Here is a 22754-nt window from a genome sequence, read left to right as displayed (position 1 = left end):
AGAACCTCCAATTGAGGGACATATAACAAAATATCTGACCAGTACTCCTTAAAATTGTCAGGTCATCAAGAAAGACTGAGGTTAAGGAGACACGAAGACTAATGTAATGTGGGATCCTGGAGTGAAAGATACTAGGGAAAAGCTAATAAAATCTGAATGAAGTCTGGAATTTAGTTAATGGTTATGTACTAAAGTTAGTTGTGACAAATATATTGTAGGAATGTAAGATGTAAACAGTAGGGAAATTGGGTGAGGTAGTAGTAGGAATTCTACTTTTGCAACATTTTTGTATATGTCAAGCTATTTTGAAATAAAGTTTATTTAAATTTTAAAAATCGTGCTTTCATACTCAAAACAACTACAGGTCTGACCTAATAGAACTTGACTAAACTCCCTAAATGCAGTTTATTTCCAAATAGAATCTGAGAATTTTCCTCAGCATGAGGATTTTAAATCAGATTTATAGCTCAGCACAACGTCCTTGGTTCATTCATTATTTACAGTCAAGTTATAAAAATGTATGATAATTTGAAAAGATACATGCACCCCAATGTTCACTGCAGCACTATTTACAATAGCCAAGACATGGAAGCAACCTAAATGTCCATCAATGAATGGATAAAGAATGGAATATTACTCAGCTAAAAAAAGAATGAAATAATGCCATCTGCAGCAACATGTATGGTCCTAGAGATTTATCAAACTGAGTGAAGTAAGTCAGACAGAGAAAGACAAGTATATATCACTTATTAGTGCAATCTAAAAAAAAATGATACAAATTAACATATACAAAATAGAAATAGACCCACAGACATAGAAAACAAACTTATGGTTACCAAAGGGGAAAGCAGTGGAGAGGGATAAATTAGGAGTTTGGGATTAACATATATACACTGCTATGCATAAAATAGATAACCAACAAGGACCTAATTTACAGCACGTGGAACTGTACTCAGTATTTTCTAATAACCTATATGGGAAAAGAATCTGAAAAAGGATAGATATAGATATGTATAACTGAATCACTTTGCTGTACACCTGAAACTAATACAACATTGTAAATCAACTATACTTCAATTTTTTAAAAAAAAATTTAATGGAAATAAAAAACACCTAGTAATAAAAAATAGTGAAAGTCAGGAAAAAAATGTATGATTTAAATTCTTAAAAGGGAATTTAACCATTCTGTAAAAGGACTCCAGGTATGGCCTAATGATTTTGAAGTAACTCTCAGGGCCCTCGCTATATTACAGCCTCATTTCAGCTTTGCCCAAGAGAAAATGTAGCCCTTTTTAAAGAATTATATTTCAGAAGTAAGTGGCATGTTTTGATGTATAGTAAAGCATCTTTCTAATAACTTAGCCTAATAACCCCACAAATGTTCTCCCAGGTCAAATCTTAATGATTCTTAGACATTTGTTAGCTTGGGGATTGTCAATTATTGAGGTTTTCTATTTTATTCTCAACATTCCTGAGGACAGTTGATTTTGTTGTTAACACATTAATTACTTTTGTATAAGAGATTTTGCAAGCATGTCAATCTACCAAATCAGAAATCAAGGATCTGATAAGCACAGTTTCTATACCTAGAATAAAAGACAAACTTTATTCAAAGACAGCATATCATCTTGAAATGTAAACATAGTTAAAAATAGAACCAGAGACCAACTGTAAGCAGTGCTGAGGATGTCAGATTCCTGAGTTAATAACTAAGCTTGGTAAAGAGAGAGGACTCAGGACTCTAATGGGTAGTGGGGTAGAAAGACTGAACAAGTCTCCAGGCAGCAGTACTACCATGCCATTTTGGGGTGCTGCTTTTCAGCAGATTAGGATCATTCATATTCAATTATAAGGTCTATCACAAATAGTTTACTCCTGTAAATTAGAGCAGGTTAAAAATTAGCCCAATATTATCACTTGTATTCCCCCATTTGCTCTCTTGAGGGGACAAGAAATGGATGGAATTACTGCCAGCCTATCAGAAATTCTGAGTAACTTGGTTTCTCAGTTCTGGTCTTTATTCCCAAATGTCATCATCAAGTGGCAGAAAGGTTGACAGCCTCTTTATTTCAGTTAGAACCAAGCACGTTTTGGGATCACAAGTCTTTGAATACACTTGTGAAGTTTCACAAGCTTCAAATTTAGTCTGGATCATTTGAGAAGCTTATTCTTAAATGTACCTTGGTGATCCTTGTGGGTTTCACTGAGCTGTCCATATTCTACAGTCTACATTGGCTACACAACTTCATGCTTTATCACCAGGTGCTTTCAAAATCATTTCACCGGGATGTCCTAATTCTGACACAGAACCTAGAAGCCATAAAAGGGGAAGATTTAAGAAATCTACCACATAAAAACAATTTCTGCCATGATAAGCAAATAAAGTGACAAACTGTCAGGGGGTGGGGGGGGCAGTATTTAAAGCCAGCTAATTGCAAGGTCTCCTGCCAATTAAGCCAATTAATTAAGAAAAAGACCAAACACAATAGAAAAGTGCTCATTTAACATCACTGAAAGGCCATCAGCGAAACTCAGCTTGTGGAAAACCTCTAAAGGTTTATTGCATTTCTTCAACAAATAAGAAGGGAAAAAAGAAATGGAAGGGGAAACATTAAGATTAAAAGAAATAAGAAACAGGCACTTCAGTTTCACTAAAGATATCTGAATGGTCAATAAGCTTATGAAAATATGCTCAACATCATTTATTGGGACAGCAAATGAAAACCACAATGAAATACCACTATCTACAGAATGGCTAAAATTACAGGCTGAAAACATCAGATGGTGAGGATGTGGACCAACTGGAACTCTCATATTGTTTGTGGGTGTTTAAAACAGGATGACCACTCTGGAAAAGGGTATGTCAATTTCTAGTAAAATTAAAAATGTATCAACCTTGCAATTTAGGATATTCTACTAAGTACTTACCCAAAAGAAATTAAAACGTGGGTCCACAAGAAGCCTTGCACAGGATATTCACAGCAACTTTATTCATAATAGCCAAAAACTGGAAACAGCCCAGCGCCCACAAGCTGTTCACCCGACAAGTGAAAGGTTAAACTATAGCATATTCATACAATGGAATACTACTCAACAATGAAAAGGAACAAAGAGCTGAAACACATAGATGAATCTCAACACATGCTGAGAGGAAGAAATTTACACAATAATACATACTGATTCCATTTCTATGAAGTTCTAGAATAGGCCAAACTAATCTATGGTGAAGACAAAATCCTAATAAAAAGGGATGGGAGAGGTACAGGAATTGACTACAGAAATTTTCTGACGTGATGGAAATGTTCCATAGCTTGTATAAGGGGTTTGGGTTACACAGCTGTATGTCAAAACTCATCAAATTAATATTTGTTCAATTCACTGTAAATTTTACCTCAAGAACAAGAAGTCTACTTAATGATATGGATGCCACAAAGCTTAAGATTCAAGTATAGATGTCTACAACTTTGACACACATAAAGAAAAAAGACTGATGGGTGCACAGATACATGATGAAGAAAATATGGCAAAATGTTACTTGTAGAATCTAGGTGGTAGGTATAGGCATGTTTTTAATCCAACTTTTCCAGATACTTGAATTTATTAAAACATGTTGCAAGGGAAAAAAGAGACATAATAACCATTGCAATGTGTGGACTGTTGTTCAGATCATGATTCAAATATACTTTTATAAAATGACATTTCATATAGATATTTGATAAGAAATTAGTATTTTTAGGAATGATGGTACTTTTTAAAGTCTTTTTTTTAAAAGAGATGTACACTGAAATATATCCAGATAAAATGATGCTGTCTTGAAGTTGATTTAAAATTAATGAGGATAAGTAGATGGGGATTATAAGAGAAAAAGAAAAATGGGGAGAGGATATGAAGACAAATTTATAAGAAAAAAAATCCTAAAGCCCCTTAAACATGAAGAAATGCTCCATCATAAGAGAATACCATTCTGTGTGTTTTTTTTAACCTTGGCAGATTGGCAAAGAACAGATTGCTAATACACTGTGTTGGGGGGCTATGGGGAAATGGACACTTGCATTGCATTGCTGGTACAAACTAAGGAAAAACAAATTATAGATATCAATTGAATTTTAGATATAAATTACAAGTGCACATACTCTGATCATTTATCCTACAGAGAAATTTATGTATGTACAAAATGATACAAATTTATACAAGGTAATTCATTTCAGCAGTATAACAGCAAAAGGTTGGAAACAATTTACATCTTCATCAGTAAGGACAGGTTAAATGAAATACACCCACACTGTACAATCATTTTAAAAAATGAGGAAGGATTTTATATACGGATATAAAATATTTAGAATGTAATTAAATGGGAAGAAATGTACAGAATAGTATGCATACTATGCTATAATTTATATTTTTTAAATAAATGAAAATGCCTATTAATATTTGCTTATCTATACAGTAAAATCACTGGAAGTTTACATTAGAAACTGATAACAGGGTTGCCTGAGAAGGGGAACTAAGTGGCTGAAGTATAGGATGGGAAGGAAACTGCTCACCGTATAGCCCTTCATATCTCTTGAATTTTATTTCCTTCAAAAAACCACAAAATTTAAAAATTATTCTATTTATTTTCGTATCATCGAGGTTTAAGAACCAAATTAAACCTTCCTATATCCTCTTCCTGAAATTCAGTAAGAAAACCACCCAACTAAAAAAACTGGGCAAAAGATCTGCACACCTCACCAAAGACAATATGCCGATGCAAATATATACAGATGTCAACATCCTGCACATCATGGCACTGCGAATTAAAACTAAGTATCACTACACACCTATTAGAATAGCTAAAATTCAAAACACTGACACCACCAAATGCTGGCAAGGATGAGTTGCTACAGGAACTCTCATTCTTTGCTGGTAGAAATGCAAAATGGTTCAGCCATCTTGGAAGACAGTTTGGCAGGTTCTTACAAAACTAAACATAGTCTTACCATATGATCCAGCAATCACACTCCTTGGTATTTACCCAAATGAGTTGAAATCTTATGTATACATAAAAACCTACACACAAATATTTATAGCAGCTTTATTCCCTTCGTACAAACTTCAGAGATTTATTTTCTGATCTGCTGAATTCAGGCGGGAAAAATGTATTCCTACTACATTAGAGCAATTTTTTTTTTTCAAAGCCCTGGAACTTAGGCACTTTACTGCTGAGAGATACCACTCTACTCTATAACACAGGCCCTACCAATTGAACGTGAACCCTTTCACATAATTTAGGGAAAACTCTCAAAATAATGGAATGTTTTAAATTATAAAATGATCAAGATGTAATCCAGAGAAAAATCTCCAAGTGAGAACCCGCTAAGGGACTGTTTAGGGCAGAGGATGCCAATAGGGCATGTTAACTAATAATAAGCAGGGTCACTGCCTCAAAATGTCACATAGATGGAAGTGGCTTTCTCCTGCTTCTTTCTCTCCACACCACAGAAGTGAGAAGGATTTAGAGCCTACTGCTCCACAGCAGAATCAGTCTCCCTTGCCACCTGGCAGAAGCGTCTGACCCAGACGTGGAAAGACAAGCACAAAATGGTTCTGCTTAATTCCCTGGCAGAAGTGAGTATATCAGATCAGATCACAATCTTCAACAATCTTCTCCTTGGTATTTACATGCTCCTTATGCGTCTTCCCTTGCAATTCCTTTGAGCTAGCCAAAGCAGGATATGGGTAACCTGGACATATCCAACCCCACTATTTCTGAGAGCTTTACCACAAAGGAAATTATAAAGACAAAGAGGACCCAAAGAGAAGAGCAAAATTCACTGTCATTATTTCTTTCAATAGCAAATGATGATGCATAATCCAGTCTTGTCAAATTTCAAGAGGGAGAAGTATGTCTTTAGATGGGATAAAAATAAAAGATTACTTTTATTCTATTATCTGTTTTTCTTCCCTTTCTAGTAATTTTCTAGTAATTTGCCTTGTCAGCAATTATTCATTTACTAATGTAAATTATGAGCAATAACCTACTAAAGGAAGTACAGGAAAGTATATGAATTCATAAGATGACTTCCCAAGAATGCCCACCTTTTTTCTGAGAACTTGGCCACTAGTGTGACAAGAAGATACACACTTCAAGTTTACCCACCACGTAATGTATTAATGCTTTGCTCTCATTCTTTTCAGAGAGATGTGCAAGGGAAACTCATTATCTTTTTTATTTTTACGTATTTATTTGTCTGCACCGGGTCTATAGTTGCGGCATGCGGGACCTAGTTCCCTGACTAGGGATCTAACTCTGGCCCCCTGCATTGGGAGCATGAAGTCTTAACCACTAGACCACCAGGGAAGTCCCTCATTAGGTTTAAAATAAAGTAATTGCAAATGAATTAATTCCTCACCAACCCCAATCCTAATCAACACTACAGATTTTTTTCCACAGACCTACTGCTAGAGGGAGAAAGAAAAGATCGCATTCTAGTAGCTCATATGGCTACAGACACCAGTTCTTATAGCTCAATACATTCAACCACATATGAAAATACATTTCTATTTAGGTCGTAATACGGAAGATGTTAAGCTGGTTGACTGAATCATGCTCTTATAGGATGATAACAGCAAACACAATTACAAATTAACCATTTCTTCTTATAATAATATACCAGGACTTGATGTAATAAAAATGTACTAGGTTGATTCACACACTCCAAAATAAATACTCTTAGGTAATCTTCAGCCTGAAACAAGCCTTCATTTATTGACTACTTACAGTACAGTGATTCCGTATCTTAGCTGGTAATCAAAGATGGTTATGTATTAAGTGAGAGAAGACATAATCTCTCTTCCAGATACCACCTCTCAGAAATCTGGGCTAATTAAACTTTAAGAACTAGAACTGCATCTCCTGGTAACCACGTGACAGTCGTCACCCTGAGAACAGGAACAAGGCAAAGAAAACATACAGGACTTTGATTCTCCTACACAGGTACACATAAAGTTAGTTTATTAATGACTACATTTTGAAGCCAGCCATTTTGATCCAATATTTAAATAACAAGCTGTTTAATATTAAAGCAGAAAGTACTGCCACAATGTGACAGAAATACAGCTTTATCCATAATCCTTTCACACGATTATACATTAAATGCTATTTGTAGTTAAGCAAGGCACCCCTACTGTTCTAAAATATGGGATGTGCTACCCCACTGAAAAAGCAAATGAGACTCAGATTTTTTCCTATCTAGAGCTGGTTTAAATTCAAGTGAAGCCATTAATGTCCTTACCAGTCAGGACTGTTATGACATGTCACTTCACAGTATTGAGACTAACACACACCTTAAGGTCTACCCCAAAACCAAAAACAGGTGGGGGGGCAGGGGTCAGACAACTTTTACATTAAGACTATAATTGCCTCCTTAATTATACAGGCACCAATGTTAAATGCCTTCAGCACAAGGCTTAGAAAGGCAAAACATTTCTAAAGACATAAAACTGCCAAACTGTTGTCATTTACACTCACTAATCTGTGGTATTTGTTTTTTGTTTTGATTTTTTTAACATTCCTACCCCTATCTAAGTAACCAAATACACCTAAAATTAAAATAACTCTGCCAAACCATAATGGTTCAAAGGTCTGAAACCTTTCCTTGCTTTGGTGAGTATTTGGTTAAAATAATCAGTATTTCATTCCATAAAAAGTTTCACATCAGAGCTCTTAATTCACAGGCAAAAAACAAAACCTCAAACAGATCATTTTTAAAATGGGAGAAAGATTTTAAAGGACAGCGCTGAATAAAAATATGTAGTCTTTACACTGGGTCACAAATCGTCTATGAAAACTGTTTAATCATATAAAATAAAGACCAGATTTTTTAATCAGATCCTGGACAGTTTAAACAAAAAAGTAAATCTGTGGTTTATTTCATAATCCCAAACTGAATCTTTCCTTTTTCTTTCTAAACAGTCCACTATGGAATTTTTCTTATAAGCAATTAACCCCAAACCCCCAAATGGTTTCTCTAGCAGTTGCTGCTAAAAACCTGGAACTTTAGATCCCATGTCCAAGAAAGATGTGCAAATGAAATGCTTCTTGCTTCATCCTGAAAATAAAACAAAAAATGTTGCATGCTTACTCAAAATGAAAATGTGTTGCGCAAGTTCCCATACCACTTAAAACTACAAATTCAATAGTTTTTTTTCTTTCTGATTTATTGCAAGTTATCTGACAAACCAATTAAGCTAAGGTGAAGAAAATTAGTTAGGCATTAGTGTTTGCAGCCTGCTATGAAGATAGCAGATTTTCAGAGTTGGGCACAGAATATATTTTGCATAGATTTTAGCTAATGTAAATATTTAAGTCCCACGAGATTGTGGGACTTTATATCCAAAAATAGCCTATGACAACTATAGTAAACAAATGCCCCATGTGTTTTCAAGAAATCACTACAGGTAAGTGTCTTAAAGGAAAGCCCCATTACATGTAGAAAAATGATCACAATACAATATATTAAAAGATTTTATGGGGAAAAAGAGAACACATGGCACTGAGTCAGGGAAGGGACATCAATACATATTTAGTTGATTTGTCACAGATAAAACTCTGAAATCTATGTACTTCCTAGGACAATTTTCATAACACCATTTCAGGAAAAGAAGCAGTGTTACATTAAGTGTACAAATCCATGACACACCCTGTTTTCATATATCTAATAAATATCTTAGAACTGAGGAAATGTATGTAAATTTTATAGGACGACAAGCTAACACAAGGCACATTTTCAGTGTATTATAACATACAGCTACTAAAGATGAAAAGTTCTTTTTAAGCACATAGCATGATGAATGTTGGGAATGATGCAAAAAGATTCTAATGGGGAAAATACTCAAAGCTACTGTATGATCATAATGAATTCTATTTCCCAGGAGAATTTCATTCCCTATAGTCAGGCTTCAATTATCATGATTAGTTTGATGTTTATTAAAATGGTTTTCAACCGTATTATAAATCTGTGAGTTAATGATTAACTTATCAACTGAAAATAATTTACACAATTGCACCTCTTAAGTTTACCTTATTTTCTGGAATCCCTGGAAGTCTTATTTTCCTTTCGGACATGAATTCAGGAACAATTCAATATATCTATGGTCTGAGAATGACAAAAAAGGATCCGTTCTTAACCCTCTGCCTTTTGAAAGCAGATCGTTTTCACTGAGATGTTGGACACTACAGGTGTCTGTCCCCAGGCCAGCAGGGACCTCTGAAGCCTTCTTCATGACCTGGCTTTTTTTCCCATCCCGTGGTTTTTCTAATGGGTATTTAGGACTTTTGTAATCTCACAGCTATCCAAGCTCCACTTCCTAATTTTAAGAACTTTAATCGAAAGTTAAATTGAAGGCACTGTTTGTAGACACTTAACACCTATGAAAGCCCAGCCATCATGACAAATCCCTGAGTGTTGTCTTCAGAAAATGATGCTGGTCATCACAGCTTCAGCATCTCCTGTTTTTTGATGCTCAGCTCCCCCTGCTGATCTCAGAGTTTCCTGGCTTCTCCTTCCCCCTCTCTTCCCCCTCTCTCATCCCTGTGCTGTCCTGTGTAGTGATCTGGTGAGCGAAACTGCTGCTTATTCCTCCACCCCTACTTCTACCCCCCTGCACTACATATGAGTTTCAAGATTTATTATTGCAATAAAAGTGCTTTATGCTGGCTTTTCTCAAAACAAAAGAAACAAAAAAACCCCACAAAAAACAGAGAAAGGCATTTGTAAACAAAGATAGACATCAAAAATAACAAAAACCATGGGCAGCACTTACGAACATGGGACCGATCCTTGAGCATAGCTGCAACAGCGTCCTCGTGGGTTTCGAAGTGCACATCAGCTTCTCCAGTGGCCTTCCCACTGGAACTGTATTCCATGGTGATTCTAACAGGCTTCAGTGGAGCAAAAAACTAAACAACAAACAAAGGAAGCCAAAAGGAACATAATGTTACTAGGTCAATTTCTAGAAGTCTGGTGGCTCTGCATTTTTCTTTCAGACTTTCATTCATACACCTGATAAATTTATTTGTAGGAAATCTCTTTAAGCAAAAATGTAGTTACACATCTACTACCTCTGCTGGCTCTTCTGATCTTCTGAGAACTCACGGCTACATTTCAAGTATCTGTTCACAGAGAACTTAAACTATATACACAATACAATAATATACAATAGTTATCAAACTTTTCTTTATACCAACAAGGACCACTTTTATTATTCCTCCCACACACCTCCTTTCCCGTTTCTAAAAACTGTCCGTCAAATATACTTCATTTCTATTTTTTTTTAAATATTGATTGATTTATTTATTTGGCTGCACTGGATCTTACTTGTGGCATGCGGGACATTTAGCTGTGGCACGTGGGATCCAGTTCCCTAACCAGGGATCGAACCTGGGTCCCTCCGCATTGGGAGTGCGGAGTCTTAGCCACTGGACCACCAGTGAAGTCCCTACACTTCATTTCTTAATAATTCATTTTTACCATGTTTTAATCAAACATGGAGCTGATAATAAGTTTCTTATCAGCACTACCTAAACAGAGCTACCACACTGAGTGGTTAATATTCCAAACCAAACCAATTCTTTAATGAGACTGTGCAACCTTCATTTAGGTAAAAATATGATTCTTAATAGGTTTTTTGAAGTAATAAAGACAAATTCTGAGGCCCCACTACTAACTAATTCTGAGGCCCCACTACTAACTGGATCCTAGATTTTCATCTACCTTAAGCACACATCCTGGAGTTCAGGAAGTCAATAAGGACTCTGTTATTTCATCTTTTCATTTCATAGAGTACCTATCATAAAATGAAAATATTTTAAAAATTCCTTTTCTCAAAAATCAGGGAAGCTGGATGCAAGAAGGCTATATGGTGTAATGATAACTCCAGGCATTTAGGAGTACTAGATTCGTGTCTAGTATATAACTGCCCTGTGACAAATGCTCTCGGAGTCTCCTTTTCTTAAACTCAAAGATGAATGGGCTGAGGGACTTCCCTGGTGGCACAGTGGATAAAACTCTGTGCTTCCAATGCACGGGGCCCTGGCTCAATGCCACAACTAAAAGTTTGCGCATGCCACAACTAAGAAGCCCATGTGCCGCAACTAAGACCCGGTGCAACCAAATTAATTAATTAATTAATTTTAAAAAATGAATGGGTTGAACTAATTTAGAGAAAGACCAAGCTTTTTTACATTGAATACTTAACCTACGCCATATTATTTTGCACCTATAAAATGTTATCATCCATTATACACATGACCTTAGAATGTAATAAAACCCACACCTCTCAGCCAAAGAAAATAAAACAAGGCCCCACAACTGTGGAGATGCCACCTTGTTGTCCAAAGATACTGCAGAAATACTATATTTTTCTTCTCTACCTTCCCTAAATAGAAGTTCAAAACTTTAGAACTTTTGTTCAAAGCTACTGAGATTGGGTATCTTACTGCCACACACATTTATAATGTCTTGGGCATTGGCTTGGAAAGGCAATCCTCTCATGTGGACAAAATGTAGTGAAGACGTAGTTCCAAAATCAACAGCCTCTGGGATCTTTTCTGACATCTCCTTAGGCAATTCTAAGAAATGGGACAAAAAGCACTGTCAAGAACATAAACACTTCAAAAGTTATTAGCAGATTATAATTAGGAATGACCTTTATGACAAAATCCTCAATTAACTCTTGAAATACCCTAGTAACGAAGAGGGTTTCAATTTTAAAAGACAAGATGATCTGAAATTTCTGCTGCCTAACAAGTATCACCGGAACACTCATAAGGATTTAGTGTCTCAAACCATTACCAGATTACAAAAGAACGTACCTTTCTCTAACAACTGAGAGACGGAAAAATGATTATGAACGTAAAAATAAAGACAAGAGAAATTCCCTGGGTTATAGTCACTTTGAAAAAAAAAAAAAGGAATAAATATGGTTAACAGGATAATCCTAGAGCACAAATTTAAAAAGTATTTATCAAACTTTTAAAGATTCCAAATGTTGCTTTGGGATTAAGAATCAAAGGAATAATTAAACACAGAGGCAAACAAAACACCTTACTTTAATCAACAATCCTGCTCTCTACACACATCATTTCCCACCTTAAGTTTAAATGTTGACATCTTACTTCTTTTTGTTGTATATGTGCAACCCAGGTTTTGATACAGAATCTGCAAAAATGATTAAATTAAAAAAAAAAACACCAATGAAATAATTAAGACCATCTTCAACCCTCCATATCTGTGAATGTGGAACCCGTGGATATGGAGGGCTGCCTATGGGACTTGATCATTCATGGATTTTGGTATCCATGGTGGGTCCTGGAACCAATCCCCTGGGGATACTGAGGGACGACTGTATTCATAGCACATACTACACTCAAAGACATATTAAATTAAACATTTAACTCAATTTCCTTTGTCCTATAATCTACAATTTGATACAACATGGTCATAAAAAAATTTTTTTTAACAAATATCAAAACGTACAAGGCAGACACAATGAGTTTCAATAAGAGGCAAATCCTGACCTATTTCCTTCTCACTTTCAAAAGCCGTCATGGGTCGGATATCCTCAGTTACTTCATGTTCTTCAAAGACCATTTCTGGCTCAGTTATATACTTAGCAGTGGGAGAAGATGCCGTTTTCTTTCCCTTATGAGAACCAACATGTGTTCGAACTTCATTCCTTCTGCTTGGAAATATCTCTATGTATCTATGTCAAAGCAAAAGTGAACAGGCATAAATGGTACAAAGTAACTTTACATTGAACTCTTTTAAAATAAAACATGCAGGGCTTCCCTGGTGGCCCAGTGGTTAAGAATCCGCCTGCCATACAAATTGTGAAATTTTTTGTTCTAGTTCTGTGAAAAATGCCAGTGGTAGTTTGATAAGGATCGCCACTGGCATTTTTCACAGAACTAGAACAAAAAATTTCACAATTTGTATGGAAACACAAAAGACCCCGAATAGCCAAAGCAATCTTGAGAACGAAAAACGGAGCTGGAGGAATCAGGCTCCCTGACTTCAGACTATACTACAAAGCTGCAGTAATCAAGACTGTATGGTACTGGCACAAAAACAGAAATATAGATCAATGGAACAGGATAGAAAGCCCAGAGATAAACCCACGCATATATGGTCACCTTATCTTTGATAAAGGAGGTAAGAATATACAGTGGAGAAAAGACAGCCTCTTCAATAAGCGGTGCTGGGAAAACTGGACAGCTACATTTAAAGTATGAGATTAGAACACTCCCTAACACCACACACAAAAATAAGCTCAGAATGGATTAAAGACCTAAATGTAAGGCCAGCAACTATCAAACTCTTAGAGGAAAACATAGGCAGAACACTCTATGACATAAATCACAGCAAGATCCTTTTTGACCCACCTCCTAGAGAAATGGAAATAAAAACAAAAATAAACAAATGGGACCTAATGAAACTTAAAAGCTTTTGCACAGCAAAGGAAACCATAAACAAGACCAAAAGACAACCCTCAAAATGGGAGAAAATATTTGCAAATGAAGCAACTGACAAAGGATTAATCTCCAAAATCTACAAGCACTCATGCAGCTCAATAACAAAAAAACAAACCCAATCCAAAAATGGGCAGAAGACCTAAACAGACATTTCTCCAAAGAAGATATACAGATTGCCAACAAACACGAAAGAATGCTCAACATTATTAATCATTAGAGAAATGTAAATCAAAACCACAATAAGATATCATCTCACACCAGTCACAACTGCCATCATCAAAAAATCTAGAAACAATAAATGCTGGAGAGGATGTGGAGAAAAGGGAACACTCTTGCACCGCTGGTAGGAATGTAAACTGATACAGCCACTATGGAAAACAGTATGGAGGTTCCTTAAAAAACTACAAATAGAACTACCATACAACCCAACAATCCCACTACTGGGCATATACCCTGAGAAAACCATAATTCAAAAAAAGTCATGTACCAAAATGTTCATTGCAGCTCTATTTACAATAGCCAGGAGATGGAAGCAACCTAAGCGTCCATCATTGGATGAATGGATAAAGAAGATGTGGCAAATATATACAATGGAATATTACTCAGCCATAAAAAGAAACGAAATTGAGTTATTTGCAGTGAGGTGGATGGACCTAGAGTCTGTCATACAGAGTGAAGTAAGTCAGAAAGAGAAAAACAAATACTGTATGCTAACACATATATATGGAATCTAAGGGAAAAAAAAAAAGGTCATGAAGAACCCAGGGGTAAGACAGGAATAAAGACACAGACCTACTAGAGAATGGACTTGAGGATATGGGGAGGGGTAAGGGTAAGCTGTGACAAAGTGAGAGTGGCATGGACATATATATACTACCAAACGTAAAATAGATAGCTAGTGGGAAGCAGCCGCATGGCACAGGGAGATCAGCTCGGTACTTTGTGACCACCTACAGGGGTGGGAGGCAGGGAGACGCAAGAGGGAAGAGATATGGGAACATATGTATATGTATAACTGATTCACTTTGTTATAAAGCAGAAACTAACACACCATTGTAAAGCAATTATACTCCAATAAAGATGTTAAAAAAAAAAAAAAGGAATCTGCCTGCCAATGCAGGCGGATCTTGCTGTGTCCCGGAAGATCCCACATGCGGAGGAGCAACTAAGCCCATGTACCACAACTACTGAGCCTGCGTTCTAGAGCCCTCGAGCCACAACTACTGGAGACCGTGCACCTAGAGCCTGTGCTCCGCAACAAGAAGCCACCGCAATGAGAAGCCCACGCACCGCAACGAAGAGCGGCCCCCGCTTGCCGCAGCTGGAGAAGGCCCGCAACGAAGACCTAACGCAGCCAAAATTTTTTTTTAAATAAAATAAATTAAAATAAAACATGCATACATATTATTTCTGATAGCTAACAAACAGAGGTGTCCAAAGACAACAGGTGGGGCATAAAGTAAAAATGGACATAGATATTCACCCATGAAAAAGTACTCTCAACAGAGCAGGTCACTGATTTAATCCTCCCAAGGTAAGTTTTCTTCATATGCATTTTAACAAATGTTTTCTACCCTGTTTTGCTTCATGCGGACAAATACGCAAAGGTTAACTGTGTGTATGACAAGAATCTAGTGAGAAAGGTTTCATTTTGTTTTTTACAGTTGATTAACAATCTCTTGAGGTCTTACAATTCAATTCTGTGAAAATTATTCATATGTGTTTAAGATATTAAAAGTCACAATATATGAGGAGCTAACTTCTCCCAGGACTTCACTAAGAGGCTAATGAGAATTAATGAACTAAATGTCAATTCTAACTTGCTGTTTGGCTGTGGAACTGTTAAATCCAAGTTTCTGGAACCAGTTTTCTTTTTCTCAACAATGCTTTTCCAAATTAGGTTATTAAGCTTGAATTGTACAAATCCTTTGCATTTACAGACCCAGATGTGCAACATTTCTTAATTTACTGAAGAGATCTATACACTGCCTTGATGTTCCCACATAAAAACATATTACTGACGTGTTCCCAGTTATAAGAAAATATGAAGAGTACTGAAAGAAAATTAAGGGGGGCGGTGTGTTTTGCATGTATTTTCTTCATTAAAAATTTTTTAATAAAGACCTTTGAACCAATTCTATACGTAGATCCTGAAATAGAACGACTTTGGAATGACTTTTTTAAACTTCAAAGAATTCAAGAAAAAAGGTCAGAAAACAAGCAAGACAATGAATTAAAATTTGACACTTTTGAGTACTCCCCCAAAGTTAAAACACAAATGAGCACACAAAAAAAGAGTAAAATAAAAGAGAAAAAGAAATAAAGAAAACTAAAAAACAGAAATGAACTCAGCCCATCACTACGTGTATCCTAGTGTGATGTGATATGCAGTATACAGTATTGCCTATAGAGTATCTATTATCAAAATTGTTAACCTGAATCAATCTAAGACTTTAGGTCTAACTTCCAGTTTTCAGGAAATAATAGAGGATGCAAAGGAACAAGTTAAGTGACACTGTGAGGAAGCAAAAGGATAAACACAGGACGTGAGACACTGTACAGGACAAATGACTCAATTTCTTCAAAAGCCAATTGCATCTTGAAAAGGGGGAGGGGAATTCCCTGGTGGTCCAGTGGTTAGGACTCCATGCTTTCTCTACCGTGGGCCTGGGTTCAATCTCTGGTCAGGGAACTAAGATCTAGCAAGCTGCTCCATGCAGCCAAAAGAAAAAATAATAATAATAAAAAGGGAGAGGGAACATAAAAATAAAGGAAATGGGGATTTGCTCTAATTGAAGAGAAATGGAAGCATAACAATCAAATACAACGTATGGACCATGTCTAGATTCTGGTGAGGTAAAAAAAAAAAAGCAACTGGAGAAAGACATTTTGGGTATAAATGGGAACATGTGATTACGGACTGGCACTAGATAATAAATTATCACTAATTTTGTTAAATGTGATAATATTGGGATAATGTAAAAATGTTTTCTTAAAGATGCATACTGAAAAAACAGATGCAACAAATACAACAAATGTTAAGAATTTGTTAATCTAAGTGATGGGCATTTGACAGCTCATCATACTACTCTCTCTACTTTTTCTGTGTTTAGATAATTTTACAGTCATATTATACTGCATTCATCAAAACGACCCAGTGTATTGGCCAATATGATCCTTCTGCAACATTAGTATCTGCTTCACTCACCGGTTGCCAATTTCTTCCCTGTGTTTCAAAAGGGCTTGGTTGGCCATTTCTGGTTCTTCAAACTGCACATAGGCTTCTCCTGTTTTTCTTCTCCCTCTATAATCCATGACAAAAGTAATGTCTACTATGTTCAGTCCTAGGATGTCAAAAAATTATTACAAATTAGTGCTGCTAACAGAAGCTTTTTTATTCTTAGACTTAACACATTCATTCAAATACTAAGAATTTCTTTTTAAGTTTATTAGTAAAATTGTGGGCCTATTTTGCCAGTCCCAAAGCTGAATACATGCCTAATGGGAAGAAAATTATTATGCAGCCAAAAGCTAATAACACCCACACATTCCCAGAACATTTAGGGTCCAAGCAGTCCATCTAAAACACACAATTTGTTTTTTTGCCATTAGTTATATACAGAGATTTAGACTAACATCACTACTGGTGCATATTTTACCCCTAAGATGATAATGCTTTTTTTTTTTTTAAACGGACGTGCTGTGCAGCTTGCAGGATCCTAGTTCCCTGACCAGGGACTGAACCCGCGCCCTCAACAGTGAAAGCGCAGAGTCCTAACCACTGGACTGCCAGGGAATTCCCTAGATGTTAATGCTTTTAGATCATATAAATCACTATTGTCTAAGACAAATACAGCCACTCTCATGAGAGGATATTTTCCTCAATAGTAAAAAAAAAAAAAAAAAAAAAAAACCTCCACATTAAATTATTTTGAAATATGACACCCCCCAAAGATCAGTGCTTTAGATCAAAACACTTATATAATCTATAAATACTGGCAATCCAAGTGAAGAGTTCTCCCCTAAACAACCTAATATAACTGCATGCAGTTACCAAGAGAAGGTTCACCTAAGATAAAGAAGGAAACAATGGGGGGAAAAGATATGAGGCCCCAACACGATATAACTGAAAAGCACCTGCGAAGAAGTCTATAATGTCTTTCTCATTGCAACTATAAGGAAGTCCTCTCAAACGAACCACACCATCATTTACCACAGGTGTAGATTTGACATGCAGGCTCTTCATTAAGGCATCCACATCTTCATTGTTTATCTCATATACTAAGAAAAAGAGCACAAAAGGTATGCAATATTTACATAACAAAGGAAGAAGCCATTAAAAAAATAATCACACTGGGTGAGTTATCCAGGAATCTAAAAACTAGTATTTTTAACCTTACGTACTTCTCTGGAGAAAATAATAAATGACATTTATCAAGTATTTACTATGCGCCAGCTGTAACATCACAACCTCTGAAGTAAACTGGGTCAACACCCTCATTTTATAGATAAGAAACTGAGATTATTTATGTGCTTCATTTTCACACCCTGGAAAAGGGTTTTTCATAGAATCTAACTACTTCACTATTCATAATATCTAATACAGGATCAAATGAAGCTGCCTTGAAAAGTACAGTCAATGTAATGAACCCGAAAAGCTATAACACGACTTCACATACCTTCCACATACCGCTGCCCCATGTACATGCGGTGTTTTTCTAAGGCTTTTTGCACATCCTGCTCTGACTCCATTTCAATTAAGGCATCACCCCTTCGTTTCCCATCTCTATTTAAGAGGAAGTGGATTCCATTCTCACCATTGCGAATTCTGCAGTCTGAAAGTATGTGAGTAAAATCAATTAAAACCAGAAATCAAAGTTTTACATCAATCATACAAGTCACTAGAATTGCAATCTTCCAAAACCCAAACAAAGCAATATCCAAAATGCCTGTCATTTTCCTTACACAAACCCCCATCACTGAAGACGTCCAAATGCTGATGAGCTGGTAGTCTCTAAAATGTTCCATGTGGAGAAATAAGCGAACCTTAGCACAAAAGCTTATGACCCCCTGATCATTAAATGGCAAATCAGGCTAGGCTCAATACAAAATGTAATATGGACTTCCAAATGCTTCTACAATCAGTTTCAAATCACTTAAGGAATTAAAATACGGTTTCTGCGTAAGTGTCTTCTTTCGTTATGATCATATCCATAAGAACTCTAATATATCTCCTATAAGAATAATTTAACTTTTCCCCCTTTTCATTACCAAAGAAAGACATCCCCATACTGCACACTACTTATACTGGGAGCAAGCTGAAGATGTAAGTGGCTTTATAAACTGCTTGATCCACACAAATGCATATCAGGTACTTAATACAGTTACATTGTTTTAGAACATTTAAGGCAACATCTTCTAAAGGCTTCTTAAGAGGGAGGAAAATTAAAAATCAGTCAGATACAGAAACTTTAACTACAGATGCATAAACCTTCAAACATGTTATTAAGGGAATTATATCACTTGCTAAGTGATCTTGTATTCTAAATGTATGTTATTACATAAAAAGCTACTCAATCTATATTCTCACTAACACATTCCCGCTAACAGGTTTCACCTTTTGATATGTACGTATTAAAACTTCAGAGAAAACTGGTTTTGCATCATGTAGTTTCTTAACATTAAAATTTTTTCGGTATTCAACCTGGTATATATAACAAATGATACACATGTCACTATGCATATGTAACCAGCCAGAATGAGACAATTCCCATGCATCAAATAAGATGTCTACAGCACAGCCTAACTTGAATTTTATGGGACTACCTTTCAGTCAGATGAAATTACATATTCAAAACATACATAAAATATACCTGAGAAAAAGCTAAGCACATCTTCTACAGTGCACGACCACGGTAATCCTTGAGCTCGAATGAGATAAACGTCATCCACTTCCTCTCCTAACTTGGACGGAGGCAATTCATATTCAGGGAGAGGTGGAAGGTCTTCCAGGTAGGTAGTTTTGGACTCCTTCCAAGAGAAATGAAGAAATGTAGAAATATTTCTTGAACAACTTACTTAGAAAATTTATTTTCAAAGTTTGTTTCTACAAATTAACACCCTGGATATTATTATTTGGGGACCATTAGTATTTCAGAGGCAAGAAGTAAAATTCACAAATCTAACTCATCCTATTTTGGCTTAAATTGTACATCCTAAAGCAACAAGCATGTATAGCCTAATGGTTTGGCAGGACATAAATTTTATTCCAGGCTTGTTTTTAAATTCATCAGTCCCGAAGTACACCTCATAATAGTGTTTTAGTTAAGGCAGGACAACAGGGGTCCCTTCAATTTAACAAATATGTATCTCCTAATCACAGCACACCATAATTAGGCCCTCATCTCAAAAAGCGTACCATCCAGACTAAGACAAGCACACAAGACAGATGCTTTAAGGGCTATAATTAAGGTACAAGATATTATAGAAATTCATAACAGAGCACCAACAGAAGAATCAAGACATGATATGAGATGAGCCTTGAAGGAAGGCTAGAATTCTGAGAGAAATATATAAAGGATAGGCATTCCAGTTTGAGAAGTGAGGGGAAGAAACAGTATGAACAGAAGCCCATTTGCAAAACAGCAATAATTCCATTTGGCTAAACTGTAGGGTACAATTAGGAGCCAAAGAAGATGAGCTGGCAAAAAAAACTGGGTACCACATAGCAGAGGAATTGAGGGTTGAGCTCAGTGTGTGTCGTTAACCTGGTAGGCAAAGGGGAGCTAATAAAAGACATTTAGAAGTGTGTAAATCAACAAGACAGCAGGATGCTTGGAAAGATTAATTTGTCAACTAGTATGTCAGACCAACTGAATAAGGGAAAGATCGTAAAAGGCAACAGCAGTAGTGTGAGGTAACAGGAGCCTGAGACATACCCAAAGAACTCTATTTTACAACACTAAACAAAAACCGAAATGTTATAAGATTCCAACAAGCACAACCATAACCAGGGAAGACAACTCAGGTTTTAAGACTTGCACTCTACTAGGCTAAGGAAATAGATTTCTCTGTACCATCCTACCATTTACACGAAGATTTATGTCTAATTTTAAGGAGTCAATGATAAATGTAAACCTCTAGCAGAGGCCTCATACATTATTTAATAAGAATGCAACAAGCACTTCAATTATCAACATGGGAAGACAACTCAGGCTTTAAGTCAAGTGACTTGCATTCTATGGGGCTAAAAAGAGAGATACTTCACTCCTTTGTATATCCCCATCATTTTCATGGAAATTTACACATAATTTTGTGCAATCAATAATAAAAGTAAGCACAGAGGCTTACTTACTAGCAGAGCCTCAACAGATCATTATGCTAGTCAAATTCACAGAAAAAAATAATCAAGTAAAGAGAGTAACAAGGTCACAAAGGCTTATTAGAGACAGTTTTTTTGTTGCTTTTTTTTTTAATAAGAGCAACATTCCCCATTTTCCCAGAATTCCATAAGCATCACCAGCTTTCACTGAAAAGGGCAGCAGAAAGTATTGGGCCAGGATTCAAATCAATTAGCTCAGCCACTGGCAGACAGCAGCCACGCTGATTAGCTTCCCAGTTTCCCTAAGTTCAAGGAGAAGCACAAATTGAATTAACAATATGACCCAAGGCATCAGGAACATGGTAGTCAAAAAGTGTGCGGACATTTCCCAGATGCCACGTAAGAAGCAGAAAAGAAAGCTTCCTGCGAGGCACAAAATATTTGCAATGTGAGTACTTAAAGCACACACTGACTCAAAAAAAAAAAAAAAATACTGTAGACTCACTCCTGGGTCCCCACACCATCGCCTCAGCCCCAGACGCCTCCTCTCCTCGGTCCCCCTCCCTCAATGTCAGTCTCCAAACTGTCCTTCCCATCAGCGGTGACCCACGGTCCGAAAGGACCTTCTGTCAGAGGAAGTGAAGGTGCAGAGGTGACCTTCAGTAACTGGGGCAGCCCGCCTTTCCCAAGGGACACGAGAGCGAGGAGAGCGCTGGGGTCCAGCCTCCTTCCCCACAAACCTAGCCCACGCAAGTGTGTGCGTGAACCTTCGTAGCAGCGGGCCGCGAGGCGCACCAAGGGCCGCCCAGGCCTAGTGCTCGGGCGGCACGGAGAGTCCCAGCCCTCCGGGGGTCCGGCCTCCCAACTTCACCACCTGCGGGCGGAGAGCGACAGAGATGCGCGGTGGGGGCGTCAACAGCCTCACAAAACCTACCATGGGCGGGCGGGAAACAAGGCCTCAACATTCACCCCCAGCCACACTTACACTGCCCAACCGACCAGAGACTCGAGAGGAGAACAAAACAAGGAGAAAACCCGAGCGCTGGGAGACCGTCCCTTGTTCTGGGGCCCAATAGGAGGACTGGGCGGGTGAGGGTGGGAGCGGGCGGGGGGCTGTGGCGCGTGCCGCGGATCCCCGGGCGCGCACGCGAGGCGCACGCGGAGGGGCGCGGGGGCGCGTGCGCACTGCCGGGGAAGGGTCCCGCGCGCGGCCCCTCTCGGCGCCCACGTACCTGGCTGTAACCGCGCGCCGGGCCCGCCGCCGCCGCCGCCGCCAGCGACTGCGGCAGCAGAGGGGCGCGCAGGGCCGGGTAAGAGGCGGCGGCCGCGGCGGCGGCGGAGGCGGCCGCTGGGGGAGGCCCCGCCAGCCTCCCGGCCGGCACAGGCCCAGTCTGGAGGCCCCGCGTGTGAGAGGCGGCGGCCGCGGCGGCCCCGAGCAGCAGCAGCAGGCGACGACGGCCCGAGACTCCCGAGGGGAATGAGCCGGCGGCCGAGTAGAAGGGCAGGCAGGCGGCGCCGGTGCGCCGGCAGCTGCTGCAGTTGCAGCCGCAGCCCCGGAGCAGCGCCCCGAGCACCCAGCGCGTCCCGGCCATGGACTCCGGAGGCGGCGCGGGGCCTGAAGGCGGCTGCGGCTGCAGCGTGAGCGGAGGGGAAGTGGAATCCAGGGCCGGGGAGGGGTTGCCGGTCACATGCGCCGCCGGCACCAGGGGCAGCGGCGAGTCGGGAGGAGGCGGAGGAGAGCGCGCTGCTCCGCCCGGTCTCCGCCCTCGGGGCGGGGCAGGGCTGCCCGCGGGCCGGGAGGGGCCGGGGGCCGGTATGATCGCCCGGTTATTCTTTCACTTGGTGGAAACTGAGGCCTGAAGAGGACGAGGCTTCCTTCTCTGGAGGGCTGAGCCCTGGAACGGATATCTACCGACGCTC

The 22754-nt window shown here is 38.4% G+C and overlaps 1 protein-coding gene across 1 annotated transcript; it reads right to left on the bottom strand.

Moving 5' to 3' along the window:
* Nucleotides 1–6727: 6727 nt before the first annotated feature.
* Nucleotides 6728–22500, bottom strand: GRSF1 (G-rich RNA sequence binding factor 1). Its single transcript, XM_060012430.1, has 10 exons — nucleotides 22067–22500; nucleotides 19387–19543; nucleotides 18193–18348; nucleotides 17651–17794; nucleotides 16722–16857; nucleotides 12560–12744; nucleotides 11490–11611; nucleotides 9805–9940; nucleotides 9062–9137; nucleotides 6728–8090 (listed from the first exon to the last, which is right to left on the bottom strand). The coding sequence occupies exons 1-9, from the start codon at nucleotides 22424–22426 to the stop codon at nucleotides 9088–9090; spliced, it is 1446 nt and encodes a 481-aa protein (XP_059868413.1). The 5' UTR covers nucleotides 22427–22500; the 3' UTR covers nucleotides 6728–8090; nucleotides 9062–9087.
* Nucleotides 22501–22754: the final 254 nt, after the last annotated feature.

This window comes from Delphinus delphis, chromosome 5, assembly GCF_949987515.2.
Source record: "Delphinus delphis chromosome 5, mDelDel1.2, whole genome shotgun sequence".
NCBI classification, from domain to species: Eukaryota; Metazoa; Chordata; class Mammalia; order Artiodactyla; family Delphinidae; genus Delphinus; species Delphinus delphis.
The sequence above is the reverse complement of the archived record's forward strand: the minus strand, read 5'-3'. Positions and strand labels throughout refer to the sequence as shown.

Excerpts from the sequence above, each read along its gene's own strand:
- GRSF1 (XM_060012430.1), bottom strand. The coding sequence starts at position 22,426 with ATGGCCGGGACGCGCTGGGTGCTCGGGGCGCTGCTCCGGGGCTGCGGC. Across the intron at positions 11,612-12,559 it reads TGAAAGTGAGAAGGAAATAG|AATTGCCTAAGGAGATGTCA; the intron begins GTCAGGATTTGC and ends CCCATTTCTTAG. Across the intron at positions 9,138-9,804 it reads CAAGGATCGGTCCCATGTTC|ACCATAGATATATTGAATTG; the intron begins GTAAGTGCTGCC and ends TGTCATTCTCAG.